Source organism: Alternaria arborescens (assembly GCF_004154835.1).
Source record: "Alternaria arborescens strain FERA 675 chromosome Unknown contig_16, whole genome shotgun sequence".
NCBI classification, from domain to species: Eukaryota; Fungi; Ascomycota; class Dothideomycetes; order Pleosporales; family Pleosporaceae; genus Alternaria; species Alternaria arborescens.
Window position 1 is genome coordinate 375,354 of NW_021167871.1, and position 25,549 is coordinate 400,902.

A 25,549-nucleotide genomic window follows, 5' to 3' on the forward strand; every position below is an offset into this window, starting at 1 on the left:
CGGCGATTAGAACAGCAGATGCTGTGGGGTATCAATATCGTGTTATCGTCGCTACATAGCCTCATACCACATTGCTGCCAACAATCACTCACAAATCAACGCAAACTCTTCATGTACTCTTGTTACCCTCAGCCCCTTCCGGGCGGTCTCCAGTCGAACAAGTCGCCAGCCTCCGTACTCCATGGTCCAACATCGTTATCTACTACAGGGCTCGGTAATTCAATCTCTGCCCCAGCCGGCGGTGATACATTGGTTTCCACCTGCAGGCTCTGCGTCCTTTTGAACTTCCGTCTAGGATCTGTTCGCTTGATCAACGCATCTAACCCACTGCTTTTCTTCTTCTTTGGTTCCTCAGTCACGGCGATCGCTGTCGGTTCGTCTACGAGATCTGTAGCATCGCTTGAGGTTTTTGCTAGGTTGCGCTTCTCCCAATCGTCTGCTGCACTGGGTATCGGTGCATCGTTCTCACTTCTCACACGTCTGAAGTTTCTGCTCGGCGACTTCCCTGCACTGGTGATATTTAAGCCATCTTCAATAGGATCCGCGAGAACCTTGGCCAGGTTGTTCGGTTTTTGGAGAAGAGATGCTAGTTCGGTTGTGCTCATCATGGGTCCTTTCTTGTTTGCCCGAAGGGGATGTGGCGGCAGAGCTACGGGCTCATTACGAGGGGGTAAAGCAGAGCCTTCCTCTATAGTGGTGGTTGAGGTGGGTTGCTTCTTGGTTCGCTTTGCTGGCCGCTTGAGGATACCGCCGGTTGAAAGGGGGACTTTGCGAGGCGAGGTTGAAGACGTACGTGATCGTGCTTCTGATGCTTCGGTATGCACTGGCGACACGTCTCTCGATACCGGTATCGGTGGATCGAGCGCGGGTATGGGAGGCGATGGGACTTTGTGTGCTGGCGCGGGCTTCTCTACAGTGCTGTTTCGTGACTGCTCTTTCCGGACGGTTTCCTTTGATGGAGGTGACTTTGGTCTCGCAGTCGCGGGCTTAGGTGATGATTCAGCGGATATCTTCTTCATCTTTTTGGTGACAGCTGGTTTAGACTGGGGAACATTCTCTGGAGGAGAAGAAGACATGATCTGAGGTTGTGGAGGAGACGAGGGTACTAATAGTCGCTGGTCCATGAAGCCGTGTATGACTTCTGGATCTTCCAGGACACTCAGCGATGGCAGTGATGGTGACTTGGAGACCCTCGCTCTTTTTAACGCAACGTCGTCATTATCTTCCGCATCTGTCCTTCCTCGCTTGTCTTTGGACATCCGTCTGGACGCTTCAGAGACAAGTTCTTGTGGTGGAGGATTACTGTTCTGCGACACTGCAGGCGATGGTTCCTTGCTTGTTATGCGTGATGTTGACCGAACCCTGGCTTTGAAGCTGGTCGCTCTGGCCTCGCCCCCAGCTCTTACTGTCTGTTGGGGCAAAGACTGACAAAGCAACTTTCCGCGCTTTACACCTGTAGACAACCGGAGCGATTTGACTTTGCGATTAGGAGGAGGCGAAGGCTGCGCTGTAGGTGTAGGGTCTTTGGATGACTCCTTTATCGGTTGAACCGCAAAATCGACGTTCATGAGGCGATTGGAGGCGCTCACTGGGGGTGAGGATGGTGGGGCCCGTTGCTTTGGAGTCTCTAAAGCCTTTGCACTTGGTATCGGCACCTTACCTTTAGGTATCTTTGGAGTTTGTACGGATGATTGCTGGGATATACTGGATTGCGGAGCTGGAGTATGGACTACGCCAGATTGTGCCCTCGCTCTACGAAGTTTTGGTGGTGTGCTTGGGAGCGTTACGTCTGATAAATACGCTGAATGAGGGTCGGACTCGGGTTCTATCGTGATGACGGTCGCTGTCGGCGGCACAAACTTAGCAGGTTTTCGGGCATTCTTCGCTTCCGGTTGTCTTGAAGGTATGTTCGAGTCTCTCTTTGCTATAGGGCTTTCTTCTTGAACCGGGCTGGACTCCCTCCGGTTGGAGAGTGGCTGGACCGTCTTCTGCCTCTTCGGCGCGCTTTCCTCAATCTGTTCATTCTCTTTTTCCTTCCGAGCCTCGTACGGGGACTTCATAGGTTGGGCCTTCCCGATTGGCCCTTTCGGCGTTCCAAGCAGGGTATTAAGTGATTTATGGCGCAGTTGCGATGCGCTTCGCTGGGCGTTGGCCGGTGCTACCGATGACGGTCTTTGGAACGGTTTCGGTTGTGAAGGAACGGTCGGGCGGGATGGGGGCTGCTCTTTCGTCTTCTTCTCGAGTAGTTGTGTCAGGTCTGTATGTGTGATGCCCATGGGCTCGGCGACCTCTACCAGCGCGCCATTATTCAAAGTGAGTTCATCGCCTTCCTGCACTTGGTTGCTGTCCTTGTGGTATGTATCGCCCAGAAAGTTTCTTGCTTGGTCGTACACCATTACTCGGCTGTTGAACGTGTGGAACTTGAGGTATCCATCCTGCCATCGTTTTTGCTTTCGTTTTACGTCTTGTGTGTACAGGCACCGAAATTCGGCGACGGGCGCGCTGTTTTGGGAGGCGGTGATGGCTGCGATGGTGGAAGCATATTGGGTGCTACGGGGGGCCGTCATGGCGTATCGGTTCGGTTGAGACGCGTCGTCTTGTGCGCGGGCGACATGGAGGCGGGGTCGTGCTGGAGGGTGAAGGCCAGAGAGGTGACGGTGACGCGCCTCGGCGGGATAAACCGCGCCTGCTGTTCCGCGCGAGCACGTGGTTTAGCGTCGCACACTACGGAAGTGGCTACCCAGCCCTAGGACCCTTGAGCTTTCACCGGAAACATACCAGGGGTATCCGTATCCAGTCTTTTCCACTTCAGTCATGACACGTCTTCGTGCTCGGCAGCCCAATGCTGAGTGGCCTTGCATCACCATGCCGTCTGATCCACGGTCCTTCTCGGTGCCGAGCTGAGGAAACCAGATGCGGGCACCGGGTATAGCCACAATTCGCTTCTCGTTGCTGCGAGTTAGCTCTAGCAAACTAAGCTTCTCCGCGACGACTTTCACAATCCACCTTTAGACTAGAAACTGGTCTAAGCGGGCAGCGAGTTGTTGCGACAACTGGTGCGGGGCCATCTATCACCCCTGCTCACCTTCACCTCAATTACCACACAGCTTTGAGCACAGCCACCGCTAGTGGACGCGCAAGCATTACTTACTGCCTGCTGCCCATTACTTGGGTTATTCTGTCCTCTTTTTACTTCAGGCCTACCTCGCACACAATTGCTGCCTTCACGTCGCAAGATGCAGCGCATGCAGAGGATTACGGGGCGTTTCCTCACGAGGACGCCCAATGAAGCTGATGTCGAATCCATGTTGAAGGACTTCAACGACTCCAAGACTATGTTGGAAAAGGTACGTCCGATGTGGCTTGTCATCTCACATTGTTCGGTCCTATGAACTAGTGGGGCCATCCCTAATCTCATCAAGTCCTACACCAGCCATCCACGTCAATGGACGCAATGCATCATATCTATCCAGCACAGGAGTCGGCTCTTCATTTCGTTGCCGAGTTTTGGACTAACTCGTCGCCCAGCTCGAAGCGTCAGCAAAGCAATGGCGGGACGCGTGGACCAACATCCTCAACCATCAACTCACTTCGGTCGAGCTACTATACACCATTTTCAAACCACTTGGCGGCGAAGGCTCCAACAGCACCCATGTACATGCCGAAACTCCGTCTGCCGTCCTGGAGCGTGTCCATGCCCTCCATGAGGCCTTTTCGGAACTGAAGACGGATATGATGGAGGAGGTCAAAGACATCGACAGGAAACTGGTCATACCGGCGAAGCTCGCTCGAGATGCATTGAAGCCCATGGAGAAAGCCATCAAGAAGCGGGAAGATGCGAAGGTCAGACAGCCTCCGAGTTGCGCTATCGGATGTACTGACAAAGCGATAATAGGTCGATTATGAGCGCTACAAGAGCCGCTGCGAAGCCCTCCATGCTAAGAAAACGCGTTCGGAGCGCGAAAACAGCGCTCTCGCCAAACACGAAGTCGATCTCGAGCGCTCTACCCACGCATACCAGCTTGCTGACGAGAATCTACGAGAACGTCTACCACGTCTGAACGCCGCGACCTTCTCAATCCTACCGCACCTCCTAGCGAACCAGATCGTCCTACAGAATAACTTGATTGGGAACTTGTATACTGTACTGCACCAGTACTCACACGAGCAAGGATACCCCGACCCACCACCTGAGCCGGAAGAAGTCATACCATTATGGGACTCAAACTTCACACCACTGCGCCAGGAGATGGAAACAAGCTTGGGCTTGCTCAAGACCGGCAAGGCAGTCCACATGCCGATGCGACTACCGGATAAGGGAGATACACTGACAGGCCTAGGCATTAGAAATAAGGTCATGCCTGGTAGGAGAGCCAGCAGCAACGACAGTGTGCCTACCATCACCGGAGGCGGACGACCTGCGCGACCATCCCAGACCCTTTCGTCCACTTCCGAAAGCGGTCCACCTATAAGCCTCTCTAGCAAGCCTTCATACAGCTCTCTTAGCGCCTCGAAGCCAAAGATAGGTGGCTCACCCCATCTGAGCGCTGGGCAGGACATGTATGGCCGCCGTGCCTCCTCCACCTCTCAGGCTTCCTCGTACTCAAACGGAACAAATGGCGATTCCTACTTTAACAAAACCCCTGTCTCGAATGGATCGACTCCAAGCGGTTATCCCTCATCGCCTAACCCAGCAGCAGGGAAGAAAAAGCCGCCTCCACCGCCCCCTAAGAAGATTGGATCGTTCCAGTCTGAGTACGTGACGGCCATGTATGATTTCGATAGTCTTACTCCTGGCGACTTGAACTTTAGAGAGGGCGACCGGATTCGTGTGGTGAAGAAGACTGAAAGCTCGCAAGACTGGTGGGAGGGCGAGATACACGGACAAAAGGGCAGCTTTCCCGCTAACTACTGCAAATGAGTTGGGCCAGCTTTGGGCGATGTGCGAGTGTAGGGAACAGAAGAACTTCAATGATATCCAAAACTGCATTAGAAGGTGGTGTTATGGCGTTTCAGCAGTTTTGTTGGTTTCACAAACCAGATGCAGAACGACTAAGGTGGACTCAAGTTAAGGCAGAATGAACAGCTCTTGCGTCTTGATGCAGATTGCGCATGGATTCGTGCTCCAACAGCAACAGTATGCCAGCTTGCAACACTTCCCGATAGTGTAGTTGTGGTGTAATGTCAGCCATCTCAGACTGGGAGTCGACGCGAGTGACATGTCAAAGCAGACCGCGTCTCTCCTTGTGGTGGTGGCTTGGTACCTGTCCGCAGATATAAATAGTGCGCACGAATCTGCTCACCAATCAAGCTCCCAGGCTGCATCTTCATCGCCATACCAAGACTCAGCCTCAGGAGCAGTCTAGCCCCCGTCTTCAGCCCCCACATTCTAGTGCGTAGCTCCCGCGCGCCATCGAGAAGGCGGAGTTGATGCCTGCCTGCCTCGTGCGCGGTGTGCCTGCATATGTGAGCCTCGTGCTACAGCCGCAGCAAGCTTGCCGGCGTCAAGCATCATATAGAGCCCTGCGCTGCATTTCATCCCTCATGAGACTATCTGAAATAATCGCTGATGTGCAGTATGAACGAGAAGACGACTGAACAGACTGTACGCACTGCATAATGGCGTTGGAACAGGCTGGACGAATGCTTACAGGTAACAGAGCAGCGCATTGAGACCACCCTTCTCCTCTCGTCCGATTCCACCTCCCTCCACGGCTGCCAACTCCAGCAACCCCACAGCACGTGAACTCGTGCATCAAAATGGTCATATCGACCCCAACCAGGGTCACGCTTTGGCAAGCGGGCAGCCTGTGCTGGACTCAGTCACAACCATACCGCTAACGCCGGAAGACTCTCTTCCAACCATAAGCGGCAGGAACAACGAGGCATACCTTGCCAACGATGACCCTCGCCAGTTCTTGAAACACGATCTCGATCTCTCGCGCCTCAATCGCATACATGGACACCTATGGATGGCAGGCCGGCCGATGCGCGCTAGACCGTTGCACAGATACAGGATGCTGGGCATGGAAGTGCTAGGCACACAACAAATGGATCTACATTTGTTGAAATATTCAAACAAACTGCTAGTCAAGCCACTGCCAGAGTGGATGCTCAGCTATGACTTTTGGAGAGAGCATATCTGTCAACCAGGCGATGCTGATTCTAACAACAATATCAAGAGAGAAGAAGGCTGGCTGTGGAAGAGTGCCGCAGGATTTTTGGTGAGCTATGTGTGGCTCATCACTACACCACTCGACTTGAAGATTGCACACGAATGCACGCTCCTGCCAAGTTTCATAACTTGGCACTGGTGGAAAGATTTTGTGAGGGATTTCATGCACCATGTGGATATCAACACGCTACATCAGGTGAATAAGCGGTATCAGTTCGGCGATTTGAGGTTGGGAAGAATCAACAGCACCTATCGGATACGGTATGCACATACGCACTTTGTAAGAGGATATCTGTAAGTACATCCTTGCCGATGGGAACAAGTTGGCATAGAGGCTTTGATAGGGTATATTGGCTAACAATTTCGCATAGATACGGATACAATCGCTACGTGATCTTCTTCCAGCGAAACTTCTCTTGGATCCTTATCGTATTCGTCTTCTTCAGTCTCGTCCTTTCCGCTATGCAAGTCGGTTCAGGCCTCAAAGAACTCGAAGATAACTATGCATTCCTTCGCGCCAGTTATGTTTTCGTTGTGTTTAGCATGGTACGTATCAGATCATCGATGATACACAAGAGAAAGTAGCTGACCCTCTATGCAGATTTCCGTAGTTGCTGTGCTTGCATTTGTGACTATCGTCTTTATCGGCATCTTTCTCTTCAACATGGTAAAAGCGATTGCGCACGCGGCAAGTGAGCCAAAGAAGAGGACAAAAGCAGCCGAGCAGAAGCAAGAGGCGGGTAAGAATGTATGATAAGCGTTGTCGTGCATTATACATCGATGCTGGCGTTTTGTTCCTTGATACCCAATGTCTTTTAGATCCAAACTCTAACTTACGTATACACTGACTAGCTATCCTCATCCTGCCTATTTTTCTTGCCTCTTTCTAAAGCCGCAGGCTTCACGTCCTGCCCTCGCTTAGAAAGCCACGACATCACAGCATAATACCCCAAACCTAATCCCGCGGCCACCACTGACCCAGCCGATGGAGCAACCATAGCCACCCTCATAGTTCTGCTATATCCTCTCTTCTCCGCGTCGTTTGCGATCACAAGTGCTGACCAAAGTCCCGCACAACTATTACACAAAGCTGGCATCAAGATCCTCTTCATCAGCCATTTGTAGTTCCTCTGGTATTTCCACCATAGACACAAACAACCTAATACGCCTGTGCTGCAGGCCAAGGCAGAGAGATAGAGTAAAAGAGGAAGTTGTATGATTTCGGGTTCTGTATCAACATAATCTCCTGGGCAATCCCAATATTCCGGATATTCTATGCATCCTGTGTAGTCGTATTTTGTCCTGGGTTGCGGGAAGGCTGCTGGGAGGATGATGTAGCCTGCGAAGAGGGTCGAGACGAATACTAGCGCGAGGAAGCTGTGAGTAGAAGGAACTGATTCGGAATTGTCAGGCATATTTGTGTAGCGGGGTCGTTCTGTTGTGGTATGCGCGTTGGGTTCTCTCATGGGAGATTGGCGTTAGTGTTACGTCATCGCTCCGGCGCGCTATGATGGCGCGCGCTGCGTGATCTCTACTAAACCGTCTCGATCCTCATTGCATCAACGGCCGAACGTCTTCCCGTCTGATATTTGTCTCAACACTCACGGAAAATAAGCTGTAGCGAACACAATTGCTGAAGAAAGCCTGCAGAATCTGAGGCTGCTTTGAAGAAGAGGTGAGCGTAGCCGCGAAAGCGCGACATGATCGCGACGCGAGATCAGTTTCACACTATCCAGCCATCTCATGATAAATTCAAGGAAGCAAAAGAAACAGCCATGTTCGGATTCAGAAATTCTACAAAACGCTGTAGTAACGAAGAAGAAGAATTCCAAGCATAACGTAATGGCCGTCGAGAAACCTAGTGCAACGTCCTCGCATGCAAGCCGCATTATTTCTCTTGCGGCACAACACGATACTAGCTCCCATGAGCTGCGAATTTGCATTGTATAGGAAGGCAGGTAAACGCCCTGTTGGGCTGCGCCGTGATCCTTCGCCTCGGCCTTCCTTTTACCGTTCAACAAAGATCCCTGCGTTGACATATACACCCATGTCGTTCCGTACCAACTCTGTGACTGCGGGTCCCGGCATGCAGACATACTGATTATTTCCGCGCAAATTGCCAAGCGAGCAGTAAGGTGTGGTACGATCGCAGCAACCAGGTACAGTCGCTATGTAGATGGCGAGACGGACCCGATACATGTCCGTCTTACGAGCTTGTATACACCCAAGCGATGCTCTCGATTCTTAGAAACCACAAGACTACCTTTGTCTGACTTCCTCTCTCTATTCCTGTTGTTATTGATCACTTCATGGTATATTTGTTTGTTCTCCTCAATCATGGCGAACGGCGTTGCTCCAGAGTCTGTAATTGTATGTCTCAAGTACTTTACTCTACTTTTTTCCGTCTACTAATGCACCTGAAAAGCCCATCGAGGGTACTCTTCTGGCTCTCGCAATGCTTGTGGCCTCTGGTCGGCTGATTCCCCGCTTTCTGCAACGACAATGTCCCACTGTCAGCGATAGCCTTCTGATAGCATCTATCCTGGATGCCATCGGGCTCTTCGTTACCGACTATCTGACATACACATGGGGAGGCATGTCGGACGATGCACCAGAGCCATCGGTAGCTCGTGTGATTGCGCTTAAGAAGGTAAATCGGCAGCTTGATAGCATGGATCAGACGGAACAATTGACACTCATAGGTGCAATTCGCTGGAAATGCGTTCTACGACACCGGTATCTACTGGCCAAAGCTGGCCATCCTCGCGCTGTACTTCAGGCTCATTCCGCCAACGATGCCGTGGTTGCGAAAAGCACTCTATGCGGTAACCTTGTTTACCGGTACTGCCATGATATCGACGTTCTTTCTTGATACTTTCTGGTGTGGGCGCCAGGTCTCTCAGAATTGGTCTCCTGATGAGGGAGCATGCAACACCTTCAGTTCAAAAGAAGTTTTTCGGATCGATTGGAGCCTCAATGTCACATCAGATTTGTTCAGTAAGCCGCAGCATACTATTCACGAAGCACTCTGAACACTAACTTCGGAACGATAGTTTTTGCTTTGCCATTTCCGCTTCTTCGCTCACTGCAGCTTCGCCGTCGCCAGATCTGGGGTCTTGTTGCAACGTTCTCACTCGGTGCCGTTACCATAGCTATGAGTATGGTCCGCTTTGCAACGATAGAGGTCATATATGCTTGGACCAACGTCTGTAGGTTGATGCAATCTATCACATTACGACCCAGACTGACGTTTGTCTAGATGTCCTTTCCATGGCTGAAATGGCTGTCGCGATCATGGTGGTTTCATTACCGTCGATGAGATCCTTCCTGCGACGTGGCACCCTATTTTCCTCCAACAAGAAGTCGCGTTCTTCCGAGTCTCGTACCTATGGGCACCAAACACCAGCATCAGGTTCGCACAACTTCTTGCGACCTTCCAGAAGAGGCAAGCACAGCGTTCGTGTACACACCGATGAAGACTCAGGCAGCGAAGTGGAGCTTAATACCATGGCAAGGAAGGATGTGATCTACGAGACTCATCGCGTTAGTGTACAGTTCTCGAAGTCGCAGGATGAAGAGCACGACAGCTCTGCAAAGTACCCGTGAGAACGGTTCAGGGGGTGGATGTTTGCAGTAGAGCTGTAGTTAGAATCAGCCAAGGCAACAAGAATTAAAGGATCGGGCCAGGTCCATTTGTACGAGTTTTAGCAGCTGGATCATCTCAACATTACACATCTGGATGGACCCTGTGCCGTCGAGCAGGCCGCTTGCATCGAGCCGGAAGGATCGCACCTCATTCCGCTGACAGCGGTCCGCACAAGCCACCGAGCGCCACGTCTGATGGAAGACTCCTCCAACCGAGCTGCAACTGTATATCACTCCGTGAACCCAAGAGTCCTCACGCACCTCAGAAAATACTTGTTACCTGTGCCGCAATCCTGCCGTTACTCTGTGGGTCGGCATTGGCCGACGGCTTCGCCTGTGGGAGGCCTCGTTTGGCAAATTTCACCCACCGGTTCGCCTAACCGAACAGGGGATGACACCTTCAATGCTTGATCTTGCTTGTTGCTAACAGCCAAAAGCTGCGCGAAAGCAACAACGACGCAGGATGTGCATATACTCGATCGACGTGGAACAATCTACTACGCCAAATGGAACACGAAAGATATGAAACCGGATGCAGTCCGCCTAAAAAGCCCTTCCCGCTATTGACCAAACCCACCGAGACGGTACAGCCGTCGAGGCACAAGGGTCATAGTTGGGATCAGCCCATCTAATACGGCTCCTGAAGCGCCTCGATTACAGGCAGTTTTCCGCGCGCATGCATGCAGGGCGAACGAGCTAATATGCATCTTGACAGTCCAGGACTGATGTCCGGTAACAGTTTCGCATGATAGGCGGCACAACTGTACGCCCAGAGATGTCTCCAGTAGCTATGGCATGATGTATGCTCGGCAAAATATAGTACCCTGCATGGGATGGAATGTGGTTCATATACATACGCCTTGCGATTCTCTAACCAAGCGAGCGAACCACTCTTCGTTGGCTTTATCCTTTGTTTCGCAAGTGTTCTGTCACACTACAGCAGCGAAGATGGCACACTACATTGACGGGAAAGACTGCATGGTAAGCCGATGTCATAGGAAACACCACATGATTCACCCAAAGACCACAACGCTGACAAGTCGTGATGTAACAGATCTCGGAATGGATCCTCCTGATTTTCGCATACCTGTTCGTTGCTGCGCGCATGTACACGCGTCTGTTTCGCCTCCATTCGAAGTTGGACGCGTCGGACTACCTATTGATTGCATCTGCGCTGGTTGCTTTGGGACTGATCATCTGCGACACGCTCACATACAAGATGGGCGTTTTGGACAATTATGAGACGTCAGAGAAGCTGTCAAAGGTAGTTCGTCATTAATATTATCGTATTTCATACTCGGCTAACCCGCTCCGCAGATCTCTTTCGCCTCGAATTACTTCTACGATGTCGGTATGGGTTTCCCGAAACTCAGCATGCTAGCCTTCTACTGGGCATTCTTCAATCTGTCCGGGCACCCGGGACTGCGCAAGATGCTCTTTGGTATCACAGCCTTTGTTGTCGCGAGTTACCTCACTATCCTCTTCGATGACACCTTCTTCTGCGGCACGCCTGTATCTGTGCAGTGGTCTCAAGAAGAAGGCGCATGTTCTGTCTTCTATGCGCCGGAGCCGTTCATTCTGAACTTCACTTTGAACCTGGCTTGCTATCTTGTGGTTTACGCCGTTCCTGTGGTGCTTTTGGTGAAGGGTATACTCAGGTCCTCGACCGGTGTTGGCCTTACTTTCGCGTTGGGAGCGCTTACTATTGCCTCCGGTATCGTGCGCTTCGTCTGCCTCAAGGTTGGAACAGGACAGGAAAACCTTGTTTGTAAGTCCACCACTTTAGTACCACGTCTCATGTACGCGACATTCAAGCTAACGTGTTCACTCATAGATCCTTTGAGTATGGTAGAGATGACTCTCTCAATCATCGTCGTTGCGCTCCCGGGACTGAAGCCGCTTGTCAGACAAACAAAAGTATAGAAACCAGATAATGAGTAATTGGTGTTGGAATAGTGCGTATACGATCGAGACGGGTAGGGCTGAACATAAAATGCTATACGACTTGTATTTTTGATCGTAATGGAGATTCAAATGTGTCAGATGTTTGTCCCAGCTGCAAAGTGCATCACATCTTGATTGTCCGGGTAAGGCTGTTGTTTGAGCTCTTGTTAGTGGGTCGAGTGTAAGCCACCCTCCAGCTAGCGCGGTGAGGTTTGCCGTCTTGCCTGACGCAAGATTCCACCCCACAACCGGCACACCTCATCTTCAGTAAGTCATATACCAACAATACAGACTTTGAGACATCCACAGATCATTCGAAACTATACCAACTGGGCTGCGCACGATCAAATCGATACCCACAGCACTACGAACGGCCTCATCGAGATCGCAGCCTCGCGACGCGTGTGGCAGACGTTTAGTTGATCCTCGTGCCACGCGCAATCCCAAAGAAGAGGATTCCGCCTTGCCAGGGTCACCCACGATATAGCGAGCATTACAAATCCACTACCTGATTTTTACGATCTCGTAAATCAGGGTTATGGCAAACACAATCCAGCCGCGGACGTCTCCGAAGTGATTAGTTCCAGTGATGAATTTCGAGACGAGAATTTGCGCGGTTTAGCCCGCACTTTCATAGCGAGATTTAATTCGAGAAGTTGACATAGATCACTGAGCAGCTTCTACAAAGAGTTTAAGAGTCTCATCGTGTGGTTGCATGCTTTATCTGTGAGTGAGGCAGTTTGAGCGACCTGCACTTCGATATCGATATGTCGCCGAAACAAACTGACAGATGCGTTGTTTACTCTGGACTTAGGAAGGAGACTTTGGTCTTGGTCGGGGGGTATATGTGGGCTGGCAATATCCTCGCGGTGTTATACACAAGGGAAACACTATTCGTGTTACGGCTGAAAGGCGAGGAGTGTCTTTTCCTAGGCCAAGCCATGTCGACGGCATCATCCACGGTGGGCTTATGAGGGATGCCGAACAAGGAAAACGATAAGAGCAGCAATCCGGTCTCATGCAAACGAGCGGCGATAGCCCCTTCTCCACGTGCGGGCGCTAGCTCTCCAATGGAAGCTTCGCCCCCGCGTCCCTCCACGCTCCAATCTCCACTATTCGGAAGCACGAAACCTACGACAACGAAGCGCGTGCGGTGGGCAATTTCTCGGCGAAGTATACGCCGATCGTCATTGCAGCGCTCTTCCACGGTGTTCTTTTAATCTATCGCGTTCTTGTCGCGTCGCTAACAACCCTGGCCCTTAATATGGAAAGCGGAACATCAACGCGGAGACGTCATGGGATCTCGCGCGGAATGAAAAGGACAGAACGCAAGAAAATTGAATCATGGATATATAATTTGGGATGGCAACGCGGTACGACGTGACATTTGCATACAGTCAAAACGCTGAAACTTCCACTACCACTTATTCTGATCGCCCAGCATCGCTTCACTCCGACGCACAGGAATCCGATCGATTGCAATATGAGGTTCCTCTCCCTGCTATCACCAACGCTCTTGGTAGCGACTGTATATGCCGCCGAAGACGCCTCATCCTCATCCTCCACACCTCCAGCCGCAGCCTCTCCAGCAGCTGAGGAGCCAACTCCTGTAGGCGCACTCTGGACCGCACAATGGGACAGCAACACCCTAAAACCCTATACTCAACACTGCCGCAACAAAAACACCTACAATGCCAAAATCTACAAGCTCAATGAGCTATATCCTGATCTAGAAGAGCAAGCACCCCAACTCAAAGTCTTTTACAACAAGCAACTTTACGCCGGCTCCTGGGCGGGCATCGACGTCCACGGTACCGGGCGTGAACTCATCAAGATGAATATGGCAGACATACCGTACAAAGTACGAGAGTGGCTTAAGCGCGAGTCGCTACAACGACACTACAGCGTCCAGGACGATATGGTTTTCTTCGCACCAGGGGCGATTTACCCGATACTCCCTTTGTGGGTTGACGATGCTGACGAGGGTGGAGAGGAGTGTGAGGGTGTGTTTGATGGTTTAGAGAACTACTCGAACGAACCGAAGGACGGGGCTGTGATTGGGAAGATCAGTCATACGAACACGGGGGATAAGGAAGTAAAGTTCACAGTCGAGGCGTTGAAGGTGAAGGCTAAAGACGGAAGAGACGAGCTGTGAAACATTACTTGACGTTCACTTTCTTCACTGCTACTACTCTCAAGAATTTATGTCACTATATCATTTACAATTTTCATGTTTTGTTACCATCGCATCACTGTCGAGCATTGTTAAATTACTTTTTTGATACCAAACGCTATACATGCCACTCGATTCCTCGAGTCGCTACAAGCTAATGTCTTTTACCTGACTGTCTCAAACACCAGTTCTTAGGTCTTGCTTAGCGAAGCCTTGGTTCTCTAGGTCAGACTCGCGCTTAGACCTAGTCTCGGCCTTCTTAGACTTCTTTTCCGCTTTTTTCCTTCTTGCTCTTGCCTTTCTTGACGGATACTTCATGGTAGTCGAAGTCGATGGGCGTATCCGTGTTGCCGAAGTGGAATTAGAATTGTGGCTAGAGTGTATGAGGATGTTACAGCCAGAACAATGTCGGGTGGAGGCTGAGCTGACAATTGGTTCCGGTACAAACAGAGCAAAAAGCAGCACAACAGCGATCCGTCATGTGCACCGATCTCCGCTCTTCCACTAGTGGGCAATCAATGGACCTTGACAAGCCTCTGTATCTGATCTTCAGCTAGTGACCCCATGAAATTAGTATTCTCAGTTTTCCCCCCCTGTGTGTAAGTACATAGAGTTTCATGGTTCTCATACATGTTAAGAAATACGAATAAATTGCTACTGATGACAGCGCTCTCGTCCTGAATCGGACGAAAATAGCATCTTACATATGCTTCACCAATTACCCAAGCTCTCACTCAATGCGTTCATCTGCAGAAGGTTTCCGATCAACATAATCCCCATGAGCATATGCGTCAATAGTATGCTTCGCAAAGCTTCTCGCCGGAATGCCTTCAGCAAACATGATATCCAGTTCCTCATAAGTCCGTCCCTTTGTCTCCGGGAGCCGGAAAAAAGTCCAGATGAAGAAGATAGATGCGCCTCCGCCCCAGAAGAAACCAGTCTTGCCCTTCCAATCTCCCGCAGTAGGGTTTAACATGTACGGGTTGATGACGTTGGTCACAATCTGGGCGATGTAGTATGTGATGCGAGCTAGACACACACTCTTACTCCGAAGACGTGTGGATGAGACTTCTCCAACGATGGCATAACAGATTGGACCTACGGTCATGTAGTACCAGAAAAGCCAGATGAGCATCATGGCAGCTTGAGCATAGTTTCCGCCGGAGGAGTCACCAGCGCCCACGCTGATGAAACCGACGATGAATAAGATGGTCGCTAAACCACCAAGCCCCCACAGATAGAGCTTTCGACGACCAATATAGCTCATGAGGATCCAGGATATGAGAGTGCCGACGGATGCCATACCGAGGCCACCAACCGACATCTTGAATGAGATCGAGTTTGGGACGCCGGCTTGGACGAAGAAGTAGGTCTGGTTGTGGTTGTTTGGCGTCAGTATCTGTCTCACATGGAATTCACACAGTAATACTTACTGGCGTGCCTCCCATTACCGAACCGCAGATAGGCTGTGCTGCGAATACCATGCACGCGATCTCAGTACGACGGCGGTCGATGCCCTTGAAACATTGAATATATGACGTATTTTCCTCAAGGGACTTCTCCAGTTCATTCGTGCGGACCATCATGGCTACCTTCTGCTTAGTGAGGTGTCGTTGCGAAGAGGAAGAAAGTCGCGTGATCATCTTCTCAGCCATTTCGAGGTTTCCTGTACGAACGTGGTACCACGGCGATTCAGGTGCCATCCAGAGAATTGCGAAAAGAGGGATGGGCCATGCCCATTGAATGGCAAAGGGTATACGGTACGCCCACTGCGTGGTATTACCAGAAAACGCTGACTGCACACCAGCAGAGATGAGCTGACCAAAAGCCCAGCAGAGATTGACATATACTGTGAGGTAGCCTCGCAAAGCTAGAGGGCAGACCTCGCTGGCGTAGGCAGGTGCCATGGTAGCAAAGACACCCCAGGGTATGCCGCAAAGGAACTGGCCAACGAGGAGGACGGGCGCGTTGGGCGCGAAGAAAGATATGAAGATCAAAGCACATATGGCTGCGAGCGATACCAGCAAGACCGGACGATAACCGAACCGATGGATAAAGTAGCCATTGGCGAAGGCTCCGATGATCGTGCCTACACTAACAGCATTGCTGAGTCCATTCTGCCACGATGCCGTTATCTCATACGTTCCAGTACGATCATTGAACTCCCCATACTTGCGCGAGAACGATGGTTGTGCAAAGAAAGAACTCATCAAGACGATGTCGTATCCTTCCATGATGATGCAGGTGGATAATAACACCGACCAGAGCACAGCTTTTGGATATTTCCGCATGGCCTGGACTAATGTCATCTCGTGCTCTTCATCCGCTGCCGCTCTGGCCTGGTCGAAGACCTCGTGCTGTTCCATGGTTGCAGCCTTTTCGTCCTTGTCTGCCATGATGGAATGGGATCGGTATGTGCTCCAACGCTACTGAAGAAGTGAAAAGATCTTGAGGTAGAAAGAACGAAGATGAATGTAGAGATCTTTATGTTGTAGGTAACATTAGTGGAGTCAAAGACATGACTATAGCATACATAGTTGGGCATCTCCTCGAAGCTAACCAATCGATCATGCATGGAACATGGCTGCTACCCCAGGTTTTCTCCACCGGAACACGAATGCCCCATGGGGTTTGTGCTGTGCCAACTTTAATCCTGGTCCAGCCCAGCTCCGGTGGAGATGATCCTAGGCGCGGCATTTTCCATCAGCACACGTGCGGGGCCCGGACACTCTACCGATAGCGTGGATCCTTCACTAATCACCCCGACGGAGAAGCACCATGTGTTCCGGAATCTGATATACCGAGGGACCCGAGTTGCGGCTATCGCGAGGCGTGAAACGTGATACTACTATCATTGGTACTCAGCAAAGATTTGCTTGAAATGACCGAGGTGTTGCGGAGATCATGATATGACAAGCGGAAGCTGTCAAGAGTGAAATTTGAAGAACTGCCATCTCAACAAGACAAGCAGAAGTGTACAGAACCTGTGAATTCCGCATGGCTCATGCCGCGAAACATTTCTCATTGCGCCTTTGCGAGAAGATGCAGTAGGCTTATATAAGACCTTTCGATGCCCCATGTATAACATACGTCTTTGGCACGTGATGTAGAACTGTAGTCGGAACCTGACGCATGCTCAGTGTCTTTGGCTAATAAAGATATCCCTTCTCTTGCAATACGCATTGGGGCTGCTTCATGTTCAAGGCTGCCGACATTGGCGATGTAAGCCGACATCTTATGGCCCATCCGCACATATGTTTGGACTAGCTCATCGTCTAATGGCCGATCAAGGTGGAGAAATGATGGCTCTGGCTCTTCGTCAGATTCGGAGGCAATAGCTTCGGCGGCTTCAGGAAGTTGCATGCAGATACAAAAGGCCCAGAGTACGAGAGTCGCAATATAGACTGCATATGGCTCGAGGAGACTGCTACAGCTGTACCTGCGGATGTGCCAGAACAAAGCTCCACAGTGTACCAAGCAAAGTCTGGCTTTGCAGTGATCTCGAATGACCCACTGTAGAACCTGGATACGAGCTGTAGCAGATGACTGGCTATCCCTATCGCCCTGGATGTTTTCTATTGACGCAGAGCCCGAAGCAAATTTTTGTATAGCGCTAGTCGGAGCCAGAATGATTAGACGAGCTAGATGCAGCTGGAGAATAGTGTGGTGCTCGAAACCCGAGTGGCGAGCGACCTTGCTATTCGCAGGCCAGTGTAGAACATCTAAGCAATCACAAGCGCTGTTGCGCCACTTAGTTGCCAACCGCGTTGTCGGTAACCAATCTTGCTGTACGGATGGCATGACGTTACGTCGTTGTGGTGTGGATGTTGGTGTCCACGAGTTGAGTTGGATTCTATCCCTAGCCAGAATATCGACAGTGTGTCGGTAGATGGTAGTGACAAGCAATCCCATGCTAAACTCTCCGAGGCCAGTTGGTAGCCGCTTCTCAACATACATCATCTCCAAGGCCTCTGTAAGCGTAATATCAGGGATACTTTTTTGGTTTTGTTGGATCAAGGCTGGATGCTCCCATACATCTTCATGACATGGCAGAACTGTACCGATGTCTTCGATTCGAAGCAGAGGTTTGGCTTGAAACTCGTAAACGAACAAAGTATCAACAGTCTGCTACAATTAGCCTCTTATCATTCGTGACAAATAGAAACGAGTTACCCATATCATCATCCCAGTGCGGATTTTTGACTCTCTCATCTGCCATTCAACAAGAAGATCATCGTAGTCAAAATTAGTTGTCGTTTTGAAGTTGTAAGGTCCCTCCGACTGGACGAGCAATTGAAGTGAGTGGCAAGCTTCGACTAAATAGTGTCGTTCTATCAAGGCGCGTTCAACGAGAGCCTTTCTGCCAGAGTGAAGCATGCAAGCGATATTTAAAATACCGGCCTGTAGGACACGTATGCTAGGGACGATGTCAAACTGAGCTGAACAGCTAGGTACGTAATCGACGTCCTTGTCACCTAGTGCAACCTGCAACTCTATACCATACTTGGAACGCGTAAGGATTGCGCCTAGTAGGTCGAAAAGTTGCTCACTCAGTCGTGCATGCTGTGATAGCTGCAAGTATCTCGAGCCGACGACCGAGACGGCGAGTAATAAGAGCCAGCTCTTAGAAGCATCGAGTGCGAAAGAAGATCGCCTCAAGAATGGAAAAATGGGATGGAAGTATTCGAAGTATTGACGAACGGACACGGCCACTTGTTCATGCGTAGGTAAGCTCGACGAGTTTACTTCGATGAGGGACTTGCGACTTTCAGTAGCGATGCCTTCTATCAAAGATTGGTATGCTGCCAACGGACATAGGGAGGATCTGCTCGAGGTTTGGGCCGGCGCAATAGCAACATTGGCTTCCTCTTCTTCCAAGTCTATGGTTTCCTCTGAGCAGATTGAATGTTGGCCTTTGCCACCAAATGGGGCCCTGGCACCAGTTCCGTCAACGTAATATCTGTTTTCCGAGACTGATGCAGATCTTTCTAAGGTAATTTCTCTTGGTGTATTTCCCGTGTTGAAGTCAGTCGTGTTTAGATGCGGCGAGGGCTGGACTGTAGGGATCGCTGGAGCTGACGGCGTTGTGGTAGCGATAGAACAGGACCGTTGCTCCGCATTACCATGAGCGTTTTCTCCAATGTTTGCGAGCAGCGCATCTAAGTCGATCGGGCCAGGCGAAAGCCAATTGATGTCTGACAGACTCAAGCCAGGCAGGCCAAATGCGTCAGGGCTGACCATGGTATTGACGCTAGTGCTCCATGTCCACGCGCTCAAAGAGGACTCTGGTATTGCATCATTGAAGTTGGTTATCATGAGCTCGCCGTTGCTTGCGCGATTGTTATTATCGCATTGTAGACTGCTACTATTGAAGGTGTTTATTGAATCATTTGGGCCAGGAGCAACCGTCCTATTTCGTGCGGCGCGGAGTGGCGGGGACTGGCAGTTGTAACCGCGTTGTGAGCACCTTCGACATTTCTGACCGCGCGAGCATTTGACCCGGTCTGCAGCGCATCGAAAGCATGCACGTGATCCGGTAAGTTGAGATGTGGTGTTGCTGTGGTCATCGTGCGCGGCGATGTGACGGCTAAGGACATCACGGCGTGAGAAGGACTTATGGCAGGAAGGACAGGGGTACGGTCGTTCGCGCGTGTGGATCCTCATGTGTCGTACGAGATGCTCTTGTTTGCCAAAACGTCGACCGCAGATGCCGCATGTTGCAATCGGCCGCTCTTGTGCATCTGGAGATGGCATTGCCTGGAGAAGTAGAAGCAGGTCCTCTACGGAGAGGCTGGGAATATATGCCCAGGCAGTTTGGATCCAGTCGGGCAAAGACAGGCCATCCCAGTCATCATCGTGCCAGCCAAGATAGATGCGGGATAAGGCAGAGCGACTACAGCAAGCGTTACCTAGGTAGAGTCGGAGCAAAGAGATGGCTGGCGCGGCTGGCAGTCATCACGAGCTTAAGGCGGGGCTTAGCGCACGGGCTTACGTCCTTGAAGCATCAAGAGCATCCTTACATAGAACACTCACCAAATCAACCAAATATAGTAGATCTTCAGGATTAATTGCTACGATTTTGGCTGGTACTTGATATCCTCCCACTTCATACCCTCTGAAACACCGGCATAACCTCCAACGGACTGTCCACCTCAACATCCTTTCCACCATCCCAAGTTTGCTCACCCCAAAAGTCCTTCCACTTCTGTCCACTAGGCAGAGATGGGAGATAAACCTTCGTCTTGATCTGACTCTTAGCAAGAATCGGGCAGACCAAATACTTGTCCCCATACATGTACTGCTCCTCGACCTCCCAAGACTTGCCATCTTCTGGAAACTCATAGAAAAGAGCTCTCATGACTGGCGATCCCTTCTTATGAGCCTCCTCCATGAGTTTCCGTGTGTACTCACGTAAGTTTTCGCGAACACCCATATACTTCTTGCAGATCTCGTATACAGCTGGGCCGTACGACCACACCTCGTTGTCCGCACCACTACGGCAAGACGGGCTATCATTGGTCTTGGGCTGCCGTGGTTCTCGATCCCCATGTAACCGCATCACCGGACAGAACGTACCCCATTGGAACCATCGGACAAAAAGTTCGCGAAACGCTTCGTCATCTGGATTCCCGCCGTGGAAACCTCCTATGTCCGTTGTCCACCACGGCACACCAGACAGACCCATATTGAGTCCTGCAGCGAGTTGGTTACGGAAGCTCGACCATGATGATGAGATATCGCCACTCCAAACGAGGGCACCGTACCGCTGGCTACCAGCCCACGCACATCGAACCAAGTTGACAATGTTCTTTTGGCCTTCCTTCTCCATACCCTCATAGAATGCGCGGGAGTATTCTCGGGGGTAGATATTACCAATCGCTATATTCGGACCCAGATGGTAGCGGTAGAGATCGAAGTCATAATGTCGATATTCTGGCTCTGCCTCGTCCAACCAAAACACTTTGATACCTTTCTTGTAGTAATTCTGCTTCGCTTTGTTCCACACATAGTCCCGTGCCGCAGGGTTTGTCGGATCGAAATGAATTGTTTGACCCTGGAAAGTCATGGCTGTGCGCACACCACGTTCAGTTCGAATGAGCAAGCCTTTTTCTACCATCTCCTCGTGATTTTCTGATCGTCGGTCTACGGTTGGCCAGATGGATACCATGAGCTCAATTTTAAGTTCCTCCAGTTCTTTGACCATGGCTTCAGGGTCAGGCCAGTACTTTTCGTCGAATTTCCAGTCCCCCTGCATGGGCCAATGGAAGAAGTCTATCACAATAAGGTCGATTGGGAGGTTTCGTTTCCGGTACTCTCGTGCAACTTGAAGGAGCTCTTCTTGGGTTTGGTAGCGGAGTTTGCATTGCCAGAAACCGAGACCGTATTCTGGCATCATTGGTACCTGAATAGTAAGACATTAACCACCAAATCTTTAGCAGCGTGTGAGCTGAGCCTTACCTTTCCAGTTGCATCAGCATACGACTCAACAATCTGCGCAGGTGTATCACCAGCCACAACCCAGTAATCCAGGACCTTGGTCGATAAAGCCTCAAAACTCATGACGTTCTTTCCGAATACCACATTGCCAATGGATGGATTATTCCACAAGAGGCCGTATCCGAGCGAAGAAACAGCAAAAGGTACGCTAGCCTGAGAGTTTCGGTGCGCCAGCTCCAGTTGGGTGCCCTTGATATCAAGATAAGGTTGCTGGTATTGACCCATGCCGTATATTTTCTCCTTGGCATCAAGGCTCTCGAACCGAGCAGTGAGGTGATAGTCACCACCCAAGATAGGTTTGAACTCCCGGGCTTCGACTTCTAGAGCGCTGCATTTGGGATCGATGATGTCGCGGCGGTGACGGGCATGTTCTTCCAAGAGGACTTTGCCGCTGGTGTTTGATATTGTGATCTTGCCTCGCTTGGTAATGGTTGCTTTGACAAGGCCGTTCGTCAGGGTAGCTGACTCGTCGTTGCTGGCAATGTCAATTTTGGCAGTGATGTTGGGCTGTTGTAGGAGCGCCCAGTCTTCCTGAGGCATAGTATGCATCTTGGTGGCGCGAACGCGAACTGCGTTTTGACCCCAAGGCTCGATCCATAGTTGCTCAGCATCGTATGTGTAGACGAGGCGGTTGTCTTTAGACGCGAACATGATGGGTGTCTTGCATAAAGTTCACGGATCTGTGAGAGCGCCTCAAGCCTAGAGGGGCAGAAGGCTGTCTTTTACATTGTAGCTGCTTCATACACTTGAGGTCGAATGCACCAAAGCTGCGGTTACTCAGAATCGGGAAAGCCGCCATCTGCAATCCTCCGGTGGTATACATCATGGGTGAGGTCATGCTACACCCACTGTATGTGGAGAGTAAGTGGAGAATGGGCTTCTCCATCGGTGTCTCCACCGGGACACGCGCCCGTGTGCTAGCTATGGAGATGTCGATCTGGCGGGGTCAGCCTTGGCACGACGAGCGCCTTACTATCGAAGCACGTTATGCGTACTCGATCGGACAAAGCATTTCGCATTGTGCTTAAGGCTCCACCTATTATATTGTCTTGAAGTCAACCTTACTTCCGCCAATAGGTCTGAACGAACTCATGAGCCCAGTCAATTACCCCAGCTTTCCAATCGCCTAGCGACTCCTCGACGAGCCCCTCCCACTCTCTCGCTGCTTCATCTTCGTTCTTGGCCCCACCCACACCCTTTCCCAGCCACATACGCTCTTGGACCTTCCTCACGCTGCCCTCCCTCTCAATCTTGATATCTGGGATATTCGCTCCTTGCATGAGAGCAAACAAGTTGAGTATGAGGTTCGAAGACTTGCGCAGCGTGGACCAAGCCGTGTATGAGTATTCTTTGAAGATAAGATAGTTCGGGTGCTGCACGCCGCCCATACCTTCAATCATCTCACGGCAAAGCTTCATAGCTGGTGCAAAGGGTTTCGGGTCTCGCCCGAGGATATAGCCGAAGTCGACGTGGAAGAAAGCGCCCGATGGAGCAAGCAAGAGATTGTCAAGGTGGCGATCGCCAACTCCAAGGAGGTATGTTATCACACAATACCCGGCGCAAGACTTGATGTAGGTATCCATAGCGTCCTTGCGTACACCGAGGGGAGCGCTGTCGTCAGGATTGTTAGCGCGTAGGTAGGCGAGTAGCGAACCTTTGTGTTTTTGGCACGCCGCTGCTATGCTCATCGATGGGACAAATTGGAAAGCGCCAGCAGAGGTAGAAGTAGCTAAGATACGGTATGGTGTTAGCTTCAAATCGAGATTCTCTTTGCGAAGGAGGCGGTCCATCAACGTGATGATCTGAATGACGAGTTGATCTTGACGCAGATCATCACCAGTCTTGAAGATTATGGGATATGGATTCGATGTCGTGGTCTTGAAGGAGAGGACCATGGGCAGTAAAGACGACTTCAAGACGTTGCAGTCTTCTGTCGATATACCAGTGATGAAGACAGATGGGTCCAGAGGTAGAGGTAATGGATCAAAGTTAGTAAGCTCGTTCTTTGGGTCAGCGATTGCCTTCTTGAGACGAGCAAGCTTTGCAGCTCGGTCACCCCCACCGAAGCGCACGTCTTTTGAAATCTTGGCCAGAATGGTGAGAAGTTCGCCTTGACGTTGAAACGTCTTGCGTATCTCAACACCTTCAGGGGTCTTCTCCAGCTCGACCATAAAGTCGTACTCGACCTTGGCGAAGAGTTCACGATGTTCTGGTTCTTGATCGGTGCTAAAGTCGCTGATCTCCACCATGAGATACCAATGCAGGAAGTTGCCCAATGTAAAGCTGTTGGCTGCACGAGTAACCAGGAAGCGCGCTAACGACGAGTCATCGCCTTCGCCTGGTGCCTCGTACTTGAGCGCTTGCACTAATTGAAGGAGGTAGAGCTGGAGCTCTTCGTCGTCCGCCTTTTTCAGTCGCTCCACAGCGTAGCTTCGCACTACAGGATGGTCGAAGTGAGGTCCAAGAAGCTCGAGTGCGTCGTCGACATCTATCTCTGCCCATTTATCGAGTAAAGGTGCAGCCTGTCGCGCTTCTCGCGGGTTCTTCCAGTTAACGCACTTGACAAACTTGGTCAGAGCTCGCTTGTCTCTTAGCAAAAAGTATCTGAACTTCCAGATATCGTCACGCTCGTGTGATGTGATCTCTTCGAGTGGTCCCTTGGAAAGCAGCAGGTTAAGCTTATCTCGAACGTGCACGTTGGGCTTGCGGTCACGGTCAAGTGAATCGGTCTGCTGGCTGCGCATCAGTTCGCGATGCTTGTCCTCGGCGGGGTTGACCCTTCGACCGACTTCGGGATCATAGATCTTGATAAGCCGGCCTGCATCTGCATCACCATATCCGATCCCATCAATGTTGATGCCCGGACCGAAGGACACTTCAGGTGGAGGCCGCAGCCTCACGTCGGCTTCGGCAGGTAATCGCAAGTCTGAAACGGGGGGCGGTGGGTACTCGACATCGGAGAAGACGATGGCGTGGTCGAAGCGGGGGAGCTCGATGTCGAGATAAAAGAGTTCCTGGTCTTCGCTATCTGTGGAGCCATTCGTGCCGTTCGTCTTGCTCTGCCGATTCAGAGCTGCTGCCTCGGCTTTGAGCGACTCTTTCCGTATTTGCATCATCTTCTTGTATACCAGAGCGTCGAGCCAGTTGTTAGTTGGCAGGTCGCCCATCTCTTGCTTCTTCAGCAAGCCTTCCAGCCTTTCCATCTCAGCGACTTGCTCGTCCATGGTATCCTCGACCACCTCGGCTTTTCTACTTGTTCGCGCCGGCGGTATTACCCATGGCGTTGTAGTGTTGGTCAGGCCATCGGCTGCCTTGAAGCGGTGTATCCGGCAGCGTTGCCTACCCTTGTGCAGCGTGTTGTCGTTGTCGAAGAGGGGTATCGTCGTGCCACCAAAGGGCACGGCGTGGAGATTCGAGTCGGTATCTTCGGCAGGCGACAGATCCCATACTGTGATGGCTATCTGGGCCGAGGCGGGGAGGTTCGCATACGTGACGGGTAGCTGGAGCCATTCGTTCCACATACGCGCGTTCTTGAAGGACTTGTAGGCGGTCTGAACAGGGACGGTGAGGGGCTTGCTATCTGCCCATATTTGGGCAGTGACGTACAGCTCGAAGTGTGGGCTACCACCTTTACATCAGCACTCCAGTTTCTCTCTCTCACCTGGTGAAGGGGGACCCACTTGATATTGGAAGCTCGGTGCCTTAGGTCCGGTCGCTTGAGTAAAACCGAGTAGGGTATGGGCTTTTGGTTTCCATCGAGACGATCTCTATATATCTACTTAGCACTGCTCGAGTTCTCGTACAAGGAGGCATACATGCGAACATGGACCGACAGCTCGGTCAGGTCAAGAGACGTCGCGAAGTTGAAGGCTTCCATCGTGCGCGGTGGGGAAGCTGGTGGCTACGGCATGCCATGGATGTGAGGCATGTGGAAGTCTGACAGCCTACCAGCACATGACAGGATTCGATACGGCCTAGCAGGAACACCAGTTCATCGCGTCTCTGGGCGGGGTGAAGGAGAGACAGTTGATGAAGCCGAGCGGGTCAGAAGCTCCACAAGCCGACGCGCATGCAGGGGTCCGCGAATCGCAGCTGCGCTTTCGCGTGGTGCTAGG

At 51.2% G+C, this 25,549-nt stretch overlaps 11 protein-coding genes across 11 annotated transcripts; 5 read left to right on the forward strand and 6 right to left on the reverse strand.

Moving 5' to 3' along the window:
• Nucleotides 1-128: 128 nt before the first annotated feature.
• Nucleotides 129-2,567, reverse strand: AA0111_g7280 (hypothetical protein; the record flags this gene model as incomplete). The annotated part of the gene is made up of 1 exon (XM_028653597.1): nt 129-2,567. The coding sequence occupies one exon, from the start codon at nt 2,565-2,567 to the stop codon at nt 129-131; it is 2,439 nt and encodes an 812-aa protein (XP_028505215.1).
• A 669-nt stretch (nt 2,568-3,236) lies between these two features.
• AA0111_g7281 (hypothetical protein) lies at nt 3,237-4,921 on the forward strand (the record flags this gene model as incomplete). Its single annotated transcript, XM_028653598.1, has 3 exons — nt 3,237-3,347; nt 3,529-3,843; nt 3,896-4,921. 3 exons carry the CDS (start codon nt 3,237-3,239, stop codon nt 4,919-4,921), a joined length of 1,452 nt encoding a protein of 483 aa, XP_028505030.1.
• Nucleotides 4,922-5,578: 657 nt separating this feature from the next.
• On the forward strand, nt 5,579-6,929 carry AA0111_g7282 (hypothetical protein; the record flags this gene model as incomplete). The annotated part of the gene is made up of 4 exons (XM_028653599.1): nt 5,579-5,605; nt 5,661-6,469; nt 6,547-6,721; nt 6,777-6,929. The coding sequence occupies 4 exons, from the start codon at nt 5,579-5,581 to the stop codon at nt 6,927-6,929; spliced, it is 1,164 nt and encodes a 387-aa protein (XP_028505032.1).
• A 94-nt stretch (nt 6,930-7,023) lies between these two features.
• On the reverse strand, nt 7,024-7,590 carry AA0111_g7283 (hypothetical protein; the record flags this gene model as incomplete). Its single annotated transcript, XM_028653600.1, has 1 exon — nt 7,024-7,590. One exon carries the CDS (start codon nt 7,588-7,590, stop codon nt 7,024-7,026), a length of 567 nt encoding a protein of 188 aa, XP_028505031.1.
• Nucleotides 7,591-8,512: 922 nt separating this feature from the next.
• On the forward strand, nt 8,513-9,781 carry AA0111_g7284 (hypothetical protein; the record flags this gene model as incomplete). Its single annotated transcript, XM_028653601.1, has 5 exons — nt 8,513-8,545; nt 8,601-8,825; nt 8,878-9,172; nt 9,229-9,384; nt 9,435-9,781. 5 exons carry the CDS (start codon nt 8,513-8,515, stop codon nt 9,779-9,781), a joined length of 1,056 nt encoding a protein of 351 aa, XP_028505034.1.
• A 987-nt stretch (nt 9,782-10,768) lies between these two features.
• AA0111_g7285 (hypothetical protein) lies at nt 10,769-11,743 on the forward strand (the record flags this gene model as incomplete). The annotated part of the gene is made up of 4 exons (XM_028653602.1): nt 10,769-10,801; nt 10,875-11,084; nt 11,138-11,588; nt 11,655-11,743. The coding sequence occupies 4 exons, from the start codon at nt 10,769-10,771 to the stop codon at nt 11,741-11,743; spliced, it is 783 nt and encodes a 260-aa protein (XP_028505033.1).
• Nucleotides 11,744-13,247: 1,504 nt separating this feature from the next.
• AA0111_g7286 (hypothetical protein) lies at nt 13,248-13,919 on the forward strand (the record flags this gene model as incomplete). Its single annotated transcript, XM_028653603.1, has 1 exon — nt 13,248-13,919. One exon carries the CDS (start codon nt 13,248-13,250, stop codon nt 13,917-13,919), a length of 672 nt encoding a protein of 223 aa, XP_028505036.1.
• A 748-nt stretch (nt 13,920-14,667) lies between these two features.
• AA0111_g7287 (Maltose permease) lies at nt 14,668-16,333 on the reverse strand (the record flags this gene model as incomplete). Its single annotated transcript, XM_028653604.1, has 2 exons — nt 14,668-15,309; nt 15,371-16,333. The coding sequence occupies 2 exons, from the start codon at nt 16,331-16,333 to the stop codon at nt 14,668-14,670; spliced, it is 1,605 nt and encodes a 534-aa protein (XP_028505035.1).
• Nucleotides 16,334-16,958: 625 nt separating this feature from the next.
• AA0111_g7288 (hypothetical protein) lies at nt 16,959-19,178 on the reverse strand (the record flags this gene model as incomplete). The annotated part of the gene is made up of 2 exons (XM_028653605.1): nt 16,959-18,062; nt 18,111-19,178. 2 exons carry the CDS (start codon nt 19,176-19,178, stop codon nt 16,959-16,961), a joined length of 2,172 nt encoding a protein of 723 aa, XP_028505029.1.
• Nucleotides 19,179-20,043: 865 nt separating this feature from the next.
• On the reverse strand, nt 20,044-22,085 carry AA0111_g7289 (putative family 31 glucosidase; the record flags this gene model as incomplete). Its single annotated transcript, XM_028653606.1, has 2 exons — nt 20,044-21,339; nt 21,396-22,085. The coding sequence occupies 2 exons, from the start codon at nt 22,083-22,085 to the stop codon at nt 20,044-20,046; spliced, it is 1,986 nt and encodes a 661-aa protein (XP_028505028.1).
• Nucleotides 22,086-22,495: 410 nt separating this feature from the next.
• Nucleotides 22,496-25,311, reverse strand: AA0111_g7290 (Phosphatidylinositol 3-kinase, root isoform; the record flags this gene model as incomplete). The annotated part of the gene is made up of 3 exons (XM_028653608.1): nt 22,496-25,055; nt 25,115-25,201; nt 25,250-25,311. The coding sequence occupies 3 exons, from the start codon at nt 25,309-25,311 to the stop codon at nt 22,496-22,498; spliced, it is 2,709 nt and encodes a 902-aa protein (XP_028505210.1).
• Nucleotides 25,312-25,549: the final 238 nt, after the last annotated feature.